General features: G+C 49.5%; 3 protein-coding genes across 3 annotated transcripts; 1 reads left to right on the forward strand and 2 right to left on the reverse strand.

The window, feature by feature from the left end:
- Positions 1–270: 270 nt before the first annotated feature.
- F5B22DRAFT_179108 (pyridoxamine 5'-phosphate oxidase-domain-containing protein) lies at positions 271–1961 on the reverse strand. Its single transcript, XM_047969392.1, has 2 exons — positions 1336–1961; positions 271–1170 (listed from the first exon to the last, which is right to left on the reverse strand). The coding sequence occupies exons 1-2, from the start codon at positions 1777–1779 to the stop codon at positions 484–486; spliced, it is 1131 nt and encodes a 376-aa protein (XP_047830844.1). The 5' UTR covers positions 1780–1961; the 3' UTR covers positions 271–483.
- Positions 1962–2752: 791 nt separating this feature from the next.
- Positions 2753–10101, reverse strand: F5B22DRAFT_178896 (pyrABCN). The gene is made up of 3 exons (XM_047969389.1): positions 9112–10101; positions 3007–9059; positions 2753–2943 (listed from the first exon to the last, which is right to left on the reverse strand). Exons 1-3 carry the CDS (start codon positions 9737–9739, stop codon positions 2890–2892), a joined length of 6735 nt encoding a protein of 2244 aa, XP_047830845.1. The 5' UTR covers positions 9740–10101; the 3' UTR covers positions 2753–2889.
- Positions 10102–13638: 3537 nt separating this feature from the next.
- On the forward strand, positions 13639–17341 carry F5B22DRAFT_646479 (uncharacterized protein; the record flags this gene model as incomplete). The annotated part of the gene is made up of 5 exons (XM_047978730.1): positions 13639–13951; positions 14011–15295; positions 15348–15419; positions 15473–15541; positions 15592–17341. The coding sequence occupies 5 exons, from the start codon at positions 13639–13641 to the stop codon at positions 17339–17341; spliced, it is 3489 nt and encodes a 1162-aa protein (XP_047830846.1).
- Positions 17342–18954: the final 1613 nt, after the last annotated feature.

Genomic DNA, 18954 nt, shown 5'->3' on the forward strand with positions numbered 1-18954 from the left:
TCGTCGATGCGTCGATTTGTGTGCTTGTCAAGTACAATGCTGTATTCCGTGTATTGACTTCTCAGTTCGAAAGCTGCCTGCGCCTACGGCTTGTAGATAGGAGGCTATAATCTAATGATTTTCGTAAGTATTCGTCAAATAGTTAGGCCTGTAAAAGCTGGGTAAAATAGATTGCCTTCTTCAAATACATATGATTTTATATAGATGTTAAGATTGTGAGGTCTAGCGGGTTCAGCTTCGAGAGAACACCCACTCACTCACTCATGTTTCATAGAAAAGATGTGGTAGAAGTGAAATACGCCTCTTTTGAATAAGTGGAAATATGATACAGATAAGAAGTGAGAGTCTCACAGTCCGAAAGACCAACCTCGCATCAGTACTCCAAGACCAATCGTCAGAGATACTGCTCTTCATTCCTCGACATCAATCTCATAGCAATATTCACTCCACTCCGCACTAGACATGCTCTCTTCATCGTCGAAATCAAGGCCAAACCTCAACAGTCTCCCAGCCCCCCTTCCCTTTATCCCCCGCCCCGACATACGTATGTATCCATCTCTTCGGATTCTCCGGATCGCTCAGATCCGCCTGATCCAACTCCTCCGGGACGATGACCACGACGCGGAAATTCGCCCTGGCAACAGCGTCCTCCAGATCCGCGACCTTCTGCCCCAGCCCCAGCCCCTTGTCCTCGACAGGTAAATGGACGGGCCTGCCCGGCGGCGGGTTGCGGAAGGTGCCGCGCATCGCGGGGCTGAGATTGCCGAAATGCGCCGTGATTTCGCGCGCGAAGCTCCATTGCGACTCTTCTTCGCTCTGGCTCTGGCTCTGTTTGCGCATGCGGCTCTTCAGCGCGGACACGACCTCGCGGCCCTCGGGGGACGTCTCGATGTCCGGGGCCAGGACGTACGCGCGGCCGCGCACGCGCCACTGGACGCCGGGCTCGCGGGCCCAGAACACGGCCTCGACTGTCCCGCCGCCTCCGGAGCCCTTCAGTTTCCGCTCTTTCGAGGACTTGGCGGCGTTTTCGTCCGAGCTGCTTCTCTTCCCCTTCATTCTCGCCAGGCTGTCTTCCCAGAGCTCCTCGCCGACCTTGCCTGTTGTCGGCGAGCCTGGGTCCGTGCCTCGTCTCCCACCTGTTCGTAGGTCGAAGTCGAGCCCGTTCTCCCACTGCAGATGCTTGCGTTAGCTTGTCGTGATCATGTGAATTCGATACCTGGTAAAGAAACGAATGCCACTGGAACTCAAGTAATCCTTAACATAGTCTGTGTACAATATTAAGACGAAAAGCAGAGACGAGAACGCGAGAGGCGCAACTGGTAGTTCGATGCTTACAAGCTCCTCCATTTTATCCATCCGAACATCCGTCGTAAAGGTAATCAACTCGCTCTCCCAGACACCCTCCGGGTTCAACTCGGCCTCGTTCTTCGGGTTGATGGGCAAATGCGCCCATAGGCCCCGACATATGCACGTGCGGGCCCGCGGGACGTACAAGGGCGCAGCGAGGATCGACGAGCGACGTCCGCCAGCCGAAGAAGAGGAGGAGGAGGAGGAGGAGGCGCGACGCAGCGTGCTCAACGTGAACTCGGCCGAGTCCATGCCCTCCAGATGCGAGAGGAAGAGGCTGCGCCAGGGCGCTGCCGCGGATGGCGGTGGTGATGCGGACATTTTCCCTATTGTTGGTGGTGAGGGCGTGGTTGTCGTTGCTGTTGATATGGATTGTATGCGATGCGGTTGTAGATGACTTGCGAGACAGAGGATGTTTGTCGCGCGGCGCATTCGATTTCTCTTCTCTCCTCTTTGGACTGACTGGTAGGTGTAGATTGCTCTTCCAAACGCAGTCCGCTTAACCTAGCAGGTAAATTGGCGTTTCTACCTCAGCTGTTCTCCGACTTGAGAGTCTCCCACGTTTTTCTGGATCGAGGGCGTTACTGGCTATGTCTGTATCCTGGAAAGCCTTCCTCCAAGTCGGTTCCTGGCGATGATTCATACGACTTCTCGACAAGTCTAGGCTAGGTAGCCCCTCCTTTCCCGCGTCCAACTCCGGGGGAATGCGCGAGCTAAATTGGCCGATAGCGATGACGTCACTAGTTCGTCTGGCTTTCGATACAAGGAATGATCAAAGTATCTATGTAGACCTCAATTATGGCCTTTCCTGTAGCCAAGTTTGAGCAAACCTAGATACAATATTGAGAGGACTTTGAGAAGAGGTTGGGCTTGGGATTAATATGCGTATAAATATACTTACTATCACTATGGTCAAGCTAGCATAGCTCTACTTGTGGCGTAGAGCTCCCCACACAACCCCGCCACCACCCACCATCCATTCTGTCGTGGAGATAGGTATGATCCCTGCACTTGGGGATCGCCGTCATTAATGATATATCAGGTTGATGTGTTTGATGTGTAGATAAATTCACAAAGAGTCAAGAAATTAAAGGAATAGCAAGAAGAGAAAACCGATTTAGGTGAATAATTATTAAATATAATTATACAATACATATACATACACACTATATACAAAATATACACAACGTACGCTATATACATATACAGATAACATACATACAAAAACAAAAACACGTATAACATAAACGTGTAAAACATCATATACATACGTCCCGATATCAAACCATACGCCGCTCAGTTAACGCCCCCCAGAATGCACTTATGTGCTTTAAAATCATTCACTCATAAGCGGCCTGAGCCTTTCATGTATCTTGTGACAGGTGTTCCTATCTAGTTCAAACACGTTTCTAATACTTTTCTTTTTTTACACCCTGCCCATACTAATACCCGATGATGAAGAGAAGATGAAAGAAAAGAATGTCGATAGTTTGTAAGTCCGAAGGTAGTGAAGGACACGTCACTAAGCAAAACTGTTTTATGTTAAGACATCACTAATGCCAACAAAGCCATGCGGCAGTAAAGTCCATATCTCATCTGCGAAATCGTTAGTCTATGACCTGGATCATTCCTGGCAAAAGCTGTCGTAACGGTGCTTACCTGTCTGAAATACGCCGCTCTATTGTCGAAATCCACTTCCTCCGCCACCTCCTCGTTCCTGGGAAGCGGGTGCAACACTCTTGTGTGCTGCTTAGCATGCTTCAGGGTAGCGTTGTCAATGCGGTACACATTCTTGACCTTCTCGTATTCTTCGACACTCGGGAAGCGCTCCTTTTGAATGCGCGTGCAGTACAGCACGTCGCTCCTGGCGAGAATTTCAGGGCTGAGATCCTCCGACTCGCATAGTAACTGGCCTGACTCTTTGAGGACCTGGCGAACATCGCCCGGAAGGGAAAGCGACTTAGGCGAGACAAGCTGCACTGACACTTGATAGTGTCGGAGCAAGTAGACCAACGAATGAACAGTTCGTCCGTATAAGAGGTCTCCAACAAAGGTGATGGTCAAGCCCTTGACGGTACCCAGTTCTTCCCGGATAGTGAACAAATCGAGGAAGGCCTGGGTAGGGTGTTCTGCGCTTCCATTGCCCCCATTGATTATAGGGACCTTGCTATATCTCTTGGCAACTTCGACCGAGCTTTCTTCGGGGTGACGAAGCACAACAGCGTCACCGTAGCACTCAAGGGTTCTTAGAGTATCTTGCAATGATTCTCCCTTCTGTATCGATGACTGTGAGGTGGCGATAACAACTGTTCTACCACCTAGACGTTGCATGGCAGCATCGAATGAGGCGGACGTACGTGTTGAAGGTTCGTAGAACAGAGAGCATAGCACACGACCACGGAGCGTGTCGAGCACACCTTCTCGGTCCACACCTAGACGCATCTCCTGGGCTACCGTGAAGAGAAGATGAAGATCGGATCTGGAGTAATCCTTCACGGAAAGGACGTGTGCGTTCTTGAAAATAGATGGCCGTGACAAAAGGTTATGGAGTGAGTTCACGAGCGGTGAACGTGCCGGCCCTGGAAGACTGAACTCATCGGCGGGAGTCGCAAGTTTGGCAGCAGGCCGCAGAGAATCAAATTCACCGTCATACAGGCGTGCTCCTTTACTGAGCTGCGATGGCTGTCGAGGGCTGAGAGCATCTACAGGGAACGGAGCTACCTGAGGTGTGGACACCAGAGCCGGTGATGAGGGTGCAGGCAGGCTGTTGTGTGTAGACATGTCCTTGCCGAGCGGCGACAATGGAAGAACGCCTCCATCGAGACATACTGTCTTCTCGGCGAAAGTAACTCGTTGTACTGCTCCACGCATAACCTTTCCAGCAAACGGAGACCATGAAGCAGATTTTGGCACCGTGTATGTGCGTTCCAACTCAACTTCGACTGATGCGCCCACTTGTTCATGAAGCTCGAAGATTCGTTTGGGGTTATCATATAGTCGCGCTTTGATATCGTCGATAGTTAACTTGCCGTCGACAACGGATGTGAGAAGCAGTGGAAGAGCTTCAGCGATACCAACAGCAGGATCTGGCTTGAAGGTCTGGTCATCAGGGTGCAAGGCACGTGCCAACTGGAATGGGACGCTACCGATTGAGAACACATCAATAGTAGCCAAGTGTTCCCATAAAGCCTCTTGGTCACTCAACTCAGGAAGAAACTGGCAGTCTGGGTAGTCCTTGCGTGACAGGTACAGAGAATAGATTGAGACATCGCAGGTAACACTCAAACCCTTCTGCTTGCTAAGAGAGATGAGTCGGATATCATCTCTTGAAGTCACACTAGTGACGTGGATACGCCGATTGTGAAGACTTGCAAGCAAGAGAATGGATGCAAGATCAGTTGTCTTTGCATCAGTGACTATCGGTTTATGTGTAGGCCACGAATCGAAATGGGCAGTGACAGCAGCGACTTTGCTAATATTGTCTGAGAGATGGTTGAATGGGATGAAGAGTGACCCAACTTCACCAGTAACCTGACTAATCTGGTTGGCATTTTCAGAAGTTGCCGAGATAGAGAAGTTGTAGTCACAGTAGCCTCCACGTTTGCTGTTGAGCTGGGCAAGCTTGAGCGTCCTGGCATCGGTAATGGATCCATCCAACCCCATAGGCATGACACGAACCATGCTAAAGCCGGAGGCAATAGAGGCCTTTGTGACTGCCTGCAGATCGTGGCTATCTGGAGATACAATACCCGGTACGAAAGCAGCGATATTGATCAGACCTGGGAGAACGATTGAGCGATGGCTGGTCTGATAGTCACGATTGGCGACTTCCAAATCGAAGTGTCTAGCGATCGCTTCAATCAGGATCTTAGCGTTCTTAACATTCGTCACCAGGGGAATCTGATAGTCCACAGCCATTCGGCGTGTCTGGTACCCTCTGCTCATGTAGTTTGCCGGTCGACGATACTTGTTATTGGATGGTAGGTTGATGTAGAGGTTGATCATGTTGTTTGACAAGTGCTGCGTCAAAGAGAACTCAGACCTCTGGTCATCAGTCTCCTTCCCGAGTGCTTCCAAGAATTGGACGGGAATACCATGGTCCTGATAGAAATCAGCCGTACCAGCGGTGGCGTAAAGCTTGTAACCGAGCTTCTGAAGCCTTTCCACAGAAGGCAGCATCTCTTTCTTGTCCCTGTATGAACCGATTGACAAAAGGATGTTGCTCTTTGGGATCTTAAAACCAGTCGACATCAATGCCTTAAGATACGCCTCATACTTATCTCTTCCGAAACAAGCGACTTCACCAGTAGAGGCCATTTCCACGCCAAGAACAGGATCTGCGCCAGAAAGTCTAGAGAAACTGAATTGCGGAACCTTAACTCCTACAGAGCCAGGAGAGAGGTTCGTTGGCGGGTATTCTGTGAAAGGCACCCCCATAATTGCCTTGGTCGCCATTTCAATGAGATCAACTCCCATGACCTTTGACACAAAAGGGAACGAACGAGATGCTCGAACGTTGCATTCGATGACCTTAATGTCGTTATCCTTGGCGATGAACTGAATATTGAAAGGGCCCGTAACGTTGAGTTTGGCGCCAATTTTTCTTGTGGCCTCCTCGATACGTTTGATAGTTGTCTCTTCAAGATCTTGCGGCGGTAAGATGAGAGTCGCATCGCCCGAGTGTACACCAGCGTTCTCGACATGTTCCGAAATGAAGTGCCCTACAACGGTACCATCTTTGGCTACAGCATCCATCTCAATCTCCTTGGCATTTTCAATGTATTTGGTAATGACGACTGGGTGTTCTCGAGAGACATCAGCGGCTTGCTGAAGATACAACTCAAGATCTGCTTCCGAGTAAACTGTGTTCATGGCTGCACCAGACAGGACATATGACGGCCGAACCAGTACAGGGTATGAAACCTTCTGACAGAATGCCTTAGCATCCTCGAAACTGGTGAGCTCCTTCCAGGTTGGCTGATCGACACCAATCTCGTCAAGCATGCGTGAGAACTTGTATCGGTTTTCGGCGCGGTCAATCATCTCTGGTGACGTTCCGAGAACCTTAATACCGGCACGTAGCAGAGGTAGAGCGATGTTGTTCGGAGTCTGGCCACCCATGGCACCGAGCACTCCGCTTGCCGATTCCATCTGGTAGATGTCAAGAATAGTTTCCAGGCTGATGTTCTCGAAGTACAAGCGATCGGCTTCATCATAGTCAGTGCTGACAGTCTCGGGGTTGTAGTTAACCATGATAGTCTTGAAGCCAGATTCACGCAGAGTGCGGATAGCGCGCACGGAACACCAATCAAACTCGACAGACGATCCAATTCGGTAGACACCTGAGCCCAGGACCATTACACCATGATCGTTGAAGCTGATGTCATGTTCTGATGCATTGTAAGTGAGATAGAGGTAGTTAGTGTATGCAGGAAACTCGGCAGCCACCGTATCGATCTGCTTAACGAATGGTGTAATGCCAGCCTCGTATCTCATGCGTCTAACAGCTAGCTCGTTGGAATCCCAGAACTTAGCTAATTGACGGTCACTAAAGCCAAGTCTTTTGCCTTGAAGCAGAAGGTCTGGGCGCTTAGAGATTTGTGCAGTGTTGTAGCTTGTCATCAATTTACCAAAGTTATTCAGGCCCATCAGCTTGTGGAGGAACCACTTATCAATCTTGGTTAACTCCCAGATTCTGTCCACTGAATAGCCGGCATGCATAGCATTGGCAATAGCGAACAAACGTTGATCAGACGGTGTTTGCAATTCGTCGTCGATGGACATAAGGGCTTTGGTCTCTCCAAATCCTAGATTGTGAAAATCGATTGCCCGAATTGCTTTCTGGATCGCCTCTTCAAAAGTTCTTCCGATACTCATAACTTCACCTACACTCTTCATTGAGGAACCAAGCTGGGTGGAGACTCGGACAAATTTCTTAAGATCCCATCGGGGCATCTTAACAACAACGTAGTCTAGTGAAGGCTCGAAGCAGGCACATGTGACTTTCGTGACTGCATTCTTGATGTCCTTCAACGGGATGCCAAGACCAAGCTTTGCTGCAATGAATGCTAGAGGATAGCCTGTAGCTTTCGAGGCTAACGCAGATGAACGTGATAGACGGGCGTTGACCTCGATGATGCAGTACTCGCGAGAGAAAGGGTTTAGAGCGTATTGAATGTTGCATTCTCCAACCACTCCAAGGTGACGAATGACGTTGACAGCTGTTGTTCGCAACATATTATAATCTTCATCAGAGAGAGTCTGGGACGGGGCAACGACGATAGAGTCACCCGTGTGAATACCGAGCGGATCGAAATTTTCCATGTTACAGACCGTGATGCAGTTATCCTGAGCATCTCGGACGACTTCGTATTCGATTTCTTTCCAACCCTTCATACTCCTCTCGATAAGAACTTGTGGGCTGACAGCTAGAGCTTTATTGCAGAGATCGAGAAGCTCAGCTTCGTTATTCGCAAAGCCACTTCCCAGTCCACCCAGTGCATACGCAGCTCTGACGATAACAGGGAAACCAATGTCTTTGACAACACGCATAGCCTCGTCCACGCTACTAGCGGAGGCAGACTTAGCACATTTCTCGCCAATGGAGTCCATACTCCGGGCAAAAAGCTCCCGGTCTTCCGTTGTGATTATGGTGTCAATAGGAGTACCAAGGACTTGAACTCCGAGCCCCTCGAACTCATCTTTAAGTTGAATACCTACTTGCAAAGCTGTCTGACCGCCAAAGGTAACGTAAATGGCGTCCGGCCGTTCGTGGATGATAACTTTGCGCACGAAATCAGCTGTTACTGGCAGGAAGTATACCTTGTCGGCGAGACCTTTGGAGGTTTGAATTGTTGCAATGTTTGGGTTGATGAGGACGGTATAGATGCCTTCTTCTTTCAAAGCTTTGATGGCTTGACTACCGGAATAGTCAAACTCTCCAGCCTGGCCAATGCTCAGGCCGCCACTACCAAGGACAAGTACCTTCTTGACGTGAACTCGAGGGTGGAGCTTCTCGTTCTCTTCGTAAGTACCACCAGGGAAGCTTACAGGCGAGCTAAGAAGCTCAGAGTTCTGTGCGCAGTTGACAATTGTGCTTATGAACACATCGAATAGGTACTCCGTATCGCGAGGGCCAGGCGTGCTCTCAGGATGAAATTGCACACTGAAGTAGGGCTTGCTGATGTGCATGATACCCTCGTTGCTACCGTCGTTGGCGTTTACAAATAGCTCTTTCCACTCGTTTTCGGGAAGGGTTGGGGCACTGACGGCGAAACCGTGATTCTGTGAAGTAATGTGACACTTGCCCGTGATCATACTCGTGCAAGGAATGTTGTGCCCACGGTTACCGAACTTCATCTTCTCGGTACTGGCTCCGGCAGCCTGGGCGAGCAGCTGGTGACCAAGACAAATACCGAACACGGGCGTACGATTAAGCTTTAACGTCTCGGCGATATTCCTAACAGTAGTCTCGCGCAAGACTGCAGGGTCACCGGGACCGTTGGATATGAACAGACCATCGTAGTCTTTCTCGTGAGAGAAATCATAATCCCAAGGACAGACCTTGACTTCAACACCCCTATTCAGGAAGCATCGTAGTTGATTATTCTTCATACCGACGTCGAGGCAGAGCACACGAAGAGTGCGCCCAGAGGGATGCTTAAGTGCAGTTTCAGGAGTTGGTTGGTAAAGCTGGACCTTTTTGATAGAGACTATGGATTATTAGCTGGCATACAGGAATGTCTTTTCTCAAAGACCACTCACCCTCAGCTACCAGATTCTTCGTATTAGGGTTGACCCAGTCAACAGCCTCGAAGTATGGTCTCCAATTTTTGCCGGTCAACAGACTAGTTTCGTCTCCGTTAACAGCATCAGACCCATTTGTCAATTGCTGTTTCTGAAGGAGCATACGACCAAGCATGCTACCTTCCTGGCGAATTCGCTCTGTCAGGGCTCTAGTGTCAACACCATACATGGCCGGCACACCTTGTTCTTTGAGCCATGTTCCGAGGGAGGAAGTCGCTAGAAAGTGCGAGTAGTCCTCTCCGGCGTACGAAGATACAACGAGACCTGCAATATGTATCTCGGAGGATTCGAAGTGAGCAGGGCGGTCGCGCAACAGCTCATCCATGGTCTCTCGGGAGGGCACACCATAGTTTCCCACCAGGGGAAAGGTGATGACAAGGATTTGGCCGCGGTAGGAAGGGTCTGTTATGGACTCTGGGTAGCCGACCATGCCAGTCTGGAAGACCAATTCACCAGCGATGCTCTTCTTAGCACCGAAACTATAGCCCTGGTAGGAAGACTGGTCCTCGAGGTCGAGGCACATGAGGCTGTCATCGTCGGCGTCGATTAACCGCGCCGTCGAGGGCGGGTAGTGTACGGGCTCCATTGTGCTGTCTAGGATCTGCTGTCTGTTGTCTAGAACTGATACAACGCGGTATGGGACGGCCTAACCGAGCTATTATGAAGAGGAACCGATCGATAAATGATGGTGATTATGGGCGAAAGCAAAGGTGAGAAACAACGGGCAGCTCGCCCTCTGGTACGTGGGGTGGCACTGCAAGGCTCTGCTCACCACTCAATTGATCATAATGGTACCAGCTGGATTGGACGTAGAACAATGGTAAGTGCTCTTCTTCCAAGAGGTATATAAGGTGAAGGAAGATGGTCCTGCCTACAGCAGAATAGAAGAAGGAAAAGAAAAGAAAAATTCAGACCGAAACCGCCAACAACTTTTTTTTTTTTTTTTTGCACAAAGTAGCTCCTACGTCAAGCTAGCACAGAAGCCGTCTCTATGCGGGGCTGTCCCATTGGAGGGGCTGGCTGGATGGAGGGGTCTTCAGTGGGCGAGCCAGGGGTCCACTGTCGAGTCGGCCAATCGGGTGCCGGTCTAGCATGCATTTCTTGGCCACTGCAGGGCCACTGCAGAGCCACTCGAGCCACTGAAGCACAAAGGCGACTGGCCTTGCAGCCGATCTTCGTCGGGTTCAGTCCAAGTCCAATGCTACTCGTCAATGGCTCCCATTCTGTCCCATCTACCGGTTCCGTATCGGTGTCATTGTACATATAAGCAGGCATATCCATCGCTCAATCATCTTCGTAATAGGTGCTGATCTTCAGCCGATCATACGCCTCGACTGACCCAAGTCTGCCCAAGATAGAATCCCAAGACAGATATCACTATAGCGACTGACAGGTCAGGTCAATCACAGCGCTGACATGTCTCATCTTGCCTCTACATTTACACTGCATATATGTATGCTTACTTCGTACACATCTAGATATACCCCCCTTCTAAGTACTTACTTCGTAAGTCAATATGAGGTAGGTTAGCCTTACAAGTATGTCTAAGTGAGAAGCACACGGGACTAGCTTACATACAGAGAGTGTGTCCTTACCTCCTCAGACACATCCGAGGGGTTTGCCTTTCGCTGACCTAAAACTCATTAAATGTAGGTAATGATTTGTGCTGCCCACAGAAAACCATCCGAGACTGAGGTCTTGTAAAATTAATCCAGCTGATTGGTACATAGCTTCGTTATTATATCCCTTGCTACAGAAATAAAGGCGGCAGTTGTGTCACAAGAACGTGTAAAATGATAGGGCGGAAAGGCGTTTAGAGAGCCTCAGGGGAGCAGGTTTTTTCTTATTCCGACGAACTCGAGCTGTTCATCTGGATAGGTGCAGTACCGGTAACCTGAAATACGACATATTGTATCTATGTTGAAACGTGGCTGGAAGATGATCAGCGTTCTTATTCCAACTGACAAGTTCTTACTTAGGTAGTGGGATATTCTCCGAAACTCATAGGTAGCAATCATTGCACGAATGCAGAAATATCATTGTCTATACTACCTACCTACCTACCTAGTAGTAATGTGAACCATCGTGTAGTACCTATGTGGCTTGGTGATGTGGCTACCTGATGTCCAGAAATATCATGTCTCCCGGGCAAAGCCATCTGCCTTAAAAACCAACTGGTTGAATTATCAAGGTAATTTGTGTAAGTTGCGGTTATGGAGTAAGCATTTGATTAAGCAATCTAGGTCACCTATCTAGGTAGTCATAGGTATTGTCGATGGGAAAAAAAAGCTGAAAATAAGCTTCAACTACGCTACCATCCATATAGAGAGCACGATAAAGATGGCAAAATAAGGAATAGCAACCGGGCCTGTGCATCGATCGTATCTCGTGCATATACAGTACCTCATCGAGACTCTATGAGGTCCTTGCGCTATCGGCGCCAAAATGACCACGCGCACCCACCACTAGATAGCTGGCCTGGTAATCTGGGAATTGCCGGCGATGCAAGGAGCGGTGTAAAAATCTGGGGGGGACGGTGCTCAAGCATTCAATCTTTACCTAGTGACGACTAGGTAGTGCTAATTTTCCCATTCGGCTGTGGATAGTACAAGATAGCCGACATCACATATACATCACATATACACATAACGGAGGGTCTGGGAGGGGTTATATACCAACAGGCAAGATCGTGCCGTTGGACGTTTGTCGTGACACGCAAACTGCGTCCGTGAGAGAGGGACGAGCCCACCACATGGCGTGTTCTTCTATTGTTATAATTGCCTGCCTACCTGTTCCAAGATGGGGATCGTGAGCTTGTCTCTAGCGTATGCAGTATGCATGCATGTTGGACAGCCACAAGCTGCAGGTAGTATAAAAAACGGCCTACTGCAGGCGGTATAGCGTCGACTGGGGGGGGGGGGGAACGGTACTGGGAAAAGGCATTGTGCAAATGCTTTGAATGCGTGGCATGGACCGTCTGTTGTGGAGTTGTTTGCGTGCTAGAACATACGACCGGATATATACGACCAGAGCAGGGTCCAAGGTCGAAGATGGGATGCAGTGCAATCATGCGGCCCAGTTGCGATCAACGAGCCTTTCCTCATCCGATTTTGGATGGTGGTCATGTGCGAAATGCGACGTTAAGGTGTGCAGGACGATACGATTGCCGTCCGCCTCGACCAATCGTGGGACAGAGCAACACCATGATAGCAGCTGGTAGGACGGACGGGAACGAAAGATGAGAGGCGAGCGGTGTGAAATCTGCAGAGAGACAGTCATTAGGTTATTGTATGTTGAATCGTCTGTAACCCGTCGTTCTACAAGATTACATAGTAGTAGTAAGTCGAGAGAAGGAAAGGCTGCCTTATGTATATAGTAGGTACAATCCACGACTGGTGATCTAAGTACCTACATACATACATATGTAGGTAGGCAAAGACAAAGAATGTTTTCGAGGTATTGCCGGAAGATTGGCTATTCTCTTCTCTGAATCCTGATGGTATGTGGCTTTGTTGTATAAATGAAGGTTCAGCTGTTGTTATCTGGGGATGTGGGGCAGTAGTTTTGTCCAGGCCTCTCATGTTCCTCTTTTAGATACCTATCTAGACTATCCTATTACAGCAGGTTATCACCTACCTACCTACCTATGTAAGCACGAAATGTGTGTGTATGTGCGTGTGTGCGTTGCGTGCTTGGTGTTTCAGCCAACTTTGACCTTGTGACATCCCATTCATGTCGCTCATGCCGTCCTCGATGCCAATCCAAACCACCTTGGCCCTAGTGCAGCTTCACCAAGCGCGGGCAACACGCTGCGACTAGGCTGGATGTGGGCTTCTTCTTATCAGTCTGTCCCAAGTCCACCCCCATCTCCGATCTCCCAGACCTCCCAGACCTCCCAGGCCTCTCAGACCACCTGGGGTACTGCTTGGGCAAGGTAAATTACAAGGTAATTAATCCATCGATGCGTGTTCGACTCGACCTAGTTTCCCATCGCATCAACCGGTCCCGTCAATGGGTACATTCAATCAAACAATCCTGTCAAGCGATCCTTGCTGGATATCTGCACCTCCGTCTACACTAGTCGGGGTAGTGTAAGACCGATCTGTCTGTCTGCTAGATATGAAAGTAGGTATTGTAAGCTGCTAGTACCTGGGCGTCTACCGGTATACAAGATGACATTGTTCGCTCGCCGCGCCCAACCCTCGTTGTAGATCTACGTCTACCACAACGGAAAACCAGTACTCGTCTACATAAACAACCCCTCTTCTCATTGTCCATGACTATTCTTTGGGACTGATAACCTACCCGCAGTTCATAGTCACCTCTCCATCTATGCCGCTTTAACCTCCTTCCAGCGTCGCGTGAGGTGGTAGGGGCTAGGATTGGTTTGTCCCCCCATCCTACCCTGGTTCTGGTTTTGGTTTTGGCTTTGGCTTTGGCTTGGACGCGACACGACCTCGCTCGAGCGTCGCCGTGCTCGTCGTCATGGTACCGACAGTGAAGGACATGTTCTCTTCCATTTTGCGACCTAGGTCTGCTGCAGTTCGTCGCGCCGATTCGCATCTCTTCGACCCCAATCCCCCATCCCCATCCCCTGGCCCAGCGAGCCGCCAGTACCTCGAAGAACGACATGCCACCGCCGACTTCAGCGAAGGCGAAGATGACGACGATGAAGACAATGGAGACGACTTCGATCTCAATCACGATCCCAACCACCCTTCTATACGATTCGTCGACCAAGGCGACTTTAGGCGAAATTCCAATCCTGCGATACCCCTATTTTCGGCTAGTCACCTAGGTATGTATACGAACGATATATGTCCACCAGAAAGACACGATTATTAACCAAGAGAGAAGATGCCCTACCAGTCTACCATGTTGTCCATGCGATTCGAATAATTGTTCAGACAAGAACCGAAACATCGCTATCCTGGGAACAACTGCGCTCTCCGCAGGTCTCACAATTTTTGGTCAAGCCAATGCAACAGCAAATTCGGACACAACATTTTAGTCGGGCAACCCTCTATGCGCTAATGGCAAATTGCCTCCAATTTGGCAAGGAGGGTCAGCTATATCCTGGTAATGCCGGCGTTAGCACCACAAGGGCCAAAGTCTGCGAACTTCTTGCTCTGAAACTGTTGAAAGAGTATAGTACAAGAGAACTCATTGATGCGCTTTCTTACGATTTCGATCCCCTGCAAGGCTGCCCTCGCACGCCTCCGATGCAGAATGGAAGGGTCCCTGAGGGTAGAGGAAGAACGCAGTTTGCTAGATCATCGACCCTTGAAGTCGCTATCCGCGCTTCTGCCAAGCATTTTGTTTCACACCCACTCGTCGTTCAACAGCTCGAGGCTATCTGGAACGGCGCTATCACCTTCTACTCTTCGCACGATAACCTCCACCGGACCCCTGCATCATCGAATCAGAACAGGGGTGATCCTGATGCTCGAACTCCGTTACTAGGGCATCAATCCTTCAAAGAACAAACTGCTCAGCTCCCAATGCATGCAATTCCTCTCCGACGAACCGTAGCCCTATACGACCCGCGCAACGCTTCACCCCTAAAGTTATCTCGCCTGCGCGTCCCTCGATACCGCTACTTCTTGTCAACATGTTCACTGTTTGTCATGATCTGTTTGTTTCTCTCGGTCCTGGTACACCGCTCGAGTGCAATCACTTCTCTAGAGTTAGTATTCTGGTTCTGGTCTGCCGGGTTCATGCTAGACGAGGTTGTCGGGTTTAACGAACAGGGGTTCTCTCTCTATATCATGAGCTACTGGAATATTGTAGACCTTGGGATCCTATTGTTCTTGATCATCTACTACGGAATGCGCCTCTGCGGCGTGTTCCTGGTTGGCTCTATACGATGGAATGAAATGGCATATGAAGTGCTCGCAGTGAACGCCATCCTTCTTTTTCCTCGCATATTCAGTGTTCTAGACCACTACCCTTATTTCTCCCAGCTGTTGATTGCTTTTCGATTCATGGCAGAAGATCTACTGGCCCTATTTGTCGTGATCTTGATTAGCTGCTCCGGGTTCTTCGTTTTCTTCACGCTTTCAAAAAATGATGACGATGCCGTCGATGTAGCTTACAAGATCTTTCAGATACTAATGGGGTTTACGCCTGCTGCGTGGGATGTGTAAGTAGAGTCTTGGAGCGTGTCGATGGGCTTTCGCTAACCTTGGAATCAGATGGCCCAAGTATACCTTTGTTGAACGGCTACTTTTGGTCATGTTTCTGGTCATTGCTCACTTCCTTATCGCGTATGCTATCCCCGTACCTTGTTGTCTGTGATGGGAGCCTAACGCACCTACAGGACGATCTTGATCACAGTTCTTACGAACTCCTTCACTGCCATCGCGTCCAATGCCAAAGAAGAGCACCAGTAAGTATTCTCCGTTCGCTGTCCGTCACTCACTGGTTGACGATGAGCAGATTCCTGTTCGCGATTAATACGATCTCGATGGTCAAGAACGATGCATTGTTTTCATACATTGCTCCTGCCAATATACTTGCCTGGGTCCTCATTCCTTTACGCTATGTCATGCCAATCCGGCAATTCGTCCTACTCAACAGAATGGTCATCAAGTTGACACATTGGCCGATTCTGTTCCTTATATTCGTATATGAGAAGTATTATCTTGCATCATCGATATACGAACCTACAGACTTAGTCGAGGGCTCAGGGCGCAAAAGAGGCCGTGCTTTCTCTATCGCGGACCCAACTAGCAGGGGTGGTTTCTTCAGCCCAAATATCAGGACTCGTGAGGAGTCAATTGCGGGCTTCCAAAAGGATCGGGCTTTAGATGAAGTCTTCCGACGACAACCGGACGCCAACACAATACGCACTCAGAGAAGACAGGAGAGAAGAAAGACTCAAACAGCAATTCGCAACTGGATGGACCAGAATGACGAAATTGGTGAGACTTTATCACGCTGGCCCACTATCGAAAGTCGTCATAGTCACTCACTTCGACGTATGAGCACGAGTCGAGAGCTACCACGGCGGATTCGCATCCTTTCTGATGTGCGTTCTGCTGCGAGCGACCCCGCTGAGCTTATGTCGAACAAAGACTTCCCTATGTCAAGAGTTGGAAGACTTGATGCTCAAGCGGAGCAAGAGCGTAAAGACACTGATGCCGATGGCGATGATGAACTCATTACTAACGACGAAGACGAGGATGAGGTGGCCGGCGAAAGCCGCCAAGAAAGCATGTCACATGCTGATCAAGAGGAGGATTACTTCACTACTCCCATGGCCTCGCGTCGCGCATCCATATTTCTTTCCTCTGCTGAACCCCCCCACACCAAATCACCGGGCGTGAGCGGAACTATTCGACGTCAAGGTCTGCACAACCGCACACTATCTACCAATACCATACTATATAACCCTCAGGACGCAAGTCGTCATGGGCCTAGTCCATCATCAATATCAGAGGAGCCAGCCGGACCACGGTCCCGTCCAAAAGCGAGTCGGCTGAATACGGCAAATGAGCAATCTGCAACTCCAGGTACACGCTCACCTCGACGAGCAACACAGTATGTGTCAGAAAATACAGCACGACCCCGGCCCATTCCCAAATCCACGCTCAGCCGGGGTACATTATTCAACATGGATCCGAGACGGCACCAGCGGAAGCTATCGCCCTCCATCGTCTCGGATAACACGGGACTCCTTGCAGACAGTAAGAACGAGCTCGGGGCAGTGCCCGCATCATTCGCGACACAGATGGCGATGGCCACCGGCCAGATACGGGGCTTACAGAGGACCAGCTCCGTAGAAAGGGAACGTGAGAACGCGAATCGTATGAGCAAACTAGTGCTCGCACGTATGAAGACGCTGGAAGAAAGCTTTGCCGATGTAGCTCGAGAAGTGCAGCTCATGCGCTCCGTCGTCCCAACGGCCCAGAACTCTGAGGATGAGAACAGTGAGCAGGGCTTAGTTTCCGACTCGCGTGAGACAAACGTGAACCTATCATCGCACAGCAGGCACTCGAGAAAATCTCGTGGGCACAGGGACTATCGTCCCAAGAGCGCCAAAGAAGAAAGAGTGGGGATGAGAGGCGACACCATGCACCAGGAACGGAGAACGAAAGGCAAAGGCAAGGAGATTATGAGGCAGGACGATACAGAGAGTGAAGATCGACCAGCAAGGAGGATCCCGAGACGGGGAAGCTCGTTATGAGTTAGTTACACCCCGATACTTTCTACTCGGAGGTGGTGTCCGAAAGGGCTGATTGGGTCTTGACCGACCTTGTTGTCATCTTATCATTGAGGGAGCGGTTATGCATCCATCGGCGTTTGGGAGGGTTGTTTGGTCATTACTGGTTCACAGCACAGCACATGACACTAGCACTCATCGGTTCCCGTGTTTATTCAGGCCAATGCGCAGCAGGGAAAAGGGGGCCCGGTTGAACTTGTTCGGTGTGGTTATTGCATGGCTTTCTTACTCCATGGCGGTATAACGGGACGTCAGGGGAGACTTGTTCGCTGCACCGCCCCTTGCAGTTTAGGTAGTGTAAGATTGATATGTACGATGTATGGAATGTCATATCGGGTGGTTGGAGTCGGAGCCGGGGGCGGGTTCAGGGCTGATAATTATTATTGAGATTCATTCCTGTTCTTACTATGTTGCCTCTATGTGTGGATGTTTCTTGTTGTGATTGCTAGATCTGCTGTTTATAGATAAGGTGACCTGCCACCCTTTCTACCATATTCTTCATTCAACTTGTCCCGGGCAAGCATCGTAGTAAACCAGGTGCGTAATACACGAAATACAACGTCACATTCGACTACTTGAGGTATTGGGTGTGTTTATATGTTTGGATGCTGACTCACTTCCTTAATACACGGCCAGAGCTAGAAGGCCACTCATCGATAGTACTATCTGTATAAAGTAGGTAGTAAGTAGGTAGTAAATAGGTAGGTAGGTAAGGTTTCTAGAATTGGCCAAAAGAGAAGAGGGGTAAAGATTAAGAAAAGAAGGGAAAAAAATAGTTTGGCCAACGAGGGAATCGAACCCCCCGTGCCTAGCGCTGCAGGATAAATATGTTCATCGCTGTGTAATGCTGTTATGCTTCGCTAGACCGTACCAACTCGGCCACTTCGTCTTGGTCTATCCAAGGTTGCATAGAGTACCTAAGGATAACTAGATATAGGTATCTCTACACAGCTTGCCTAGGTAGGTGTATGGTCATCGCTTAGTGGATATCGATGTTCACGGATCAACTAGAGACGGCGCATTATGTAGAGTTCGCGGCAGTACTGAAGGCATTCGCGACTGTGTTTCGTAGCACCTCTTAGACATAGTGGAAGCGAAAGGTGTTGTAGAGTAGAGTAAGGGATGAGGATAGGTAGGATCATGGTGTTTTTTCTCATTCTGAATATATATATACAAGCCATGGCTCGATTATCCCATTATTCCCCTCCCCCCTTGTCTTGTTTATCTTTCCTTTTCCCGATTACCAAGTCTTCGGTGTAGTATAATATAGTGTTGCTCTCCGATCTTCTCTATGTTGCATGATAGCGACTGACCGGTCATTGTAGCGTCTGAATCATTAGGGTCATCCGATGAATTTAAGCATTGGGAATCAATGTATGGGTAGACTTTATATTCCTCCTCCGCTCCGGTCAACGCTGACGTAGTAATTTCCCTCTACGCCATTGCGCTGCGCTCGCTCGTTGCGGGCGATGGCCATTCGCTTGTATTGGACGGCAGCGGCGATACTCGTGGCTACGAGACCGGCTACGATGAGAGGGCGCTGGCGGCTAAGGGTTACGGACGTTAGATTACTATTC

Source organism: Xylaria bambusicola, assembly GCF_022495145.1.
Source record: "Xylaria bambusicola strain CBS 139988 unplaced genomic scaffold F5B22scaffold_20, whole genome shotgun sequence".
In the NCBI taxonomy this organism is placed as follows: Eukaryota; Fungi; Ascomycota; class Sordariomycetes; order Xylariales; family Xylariaceae; genus Xylaria; species Xylaria bambusicola.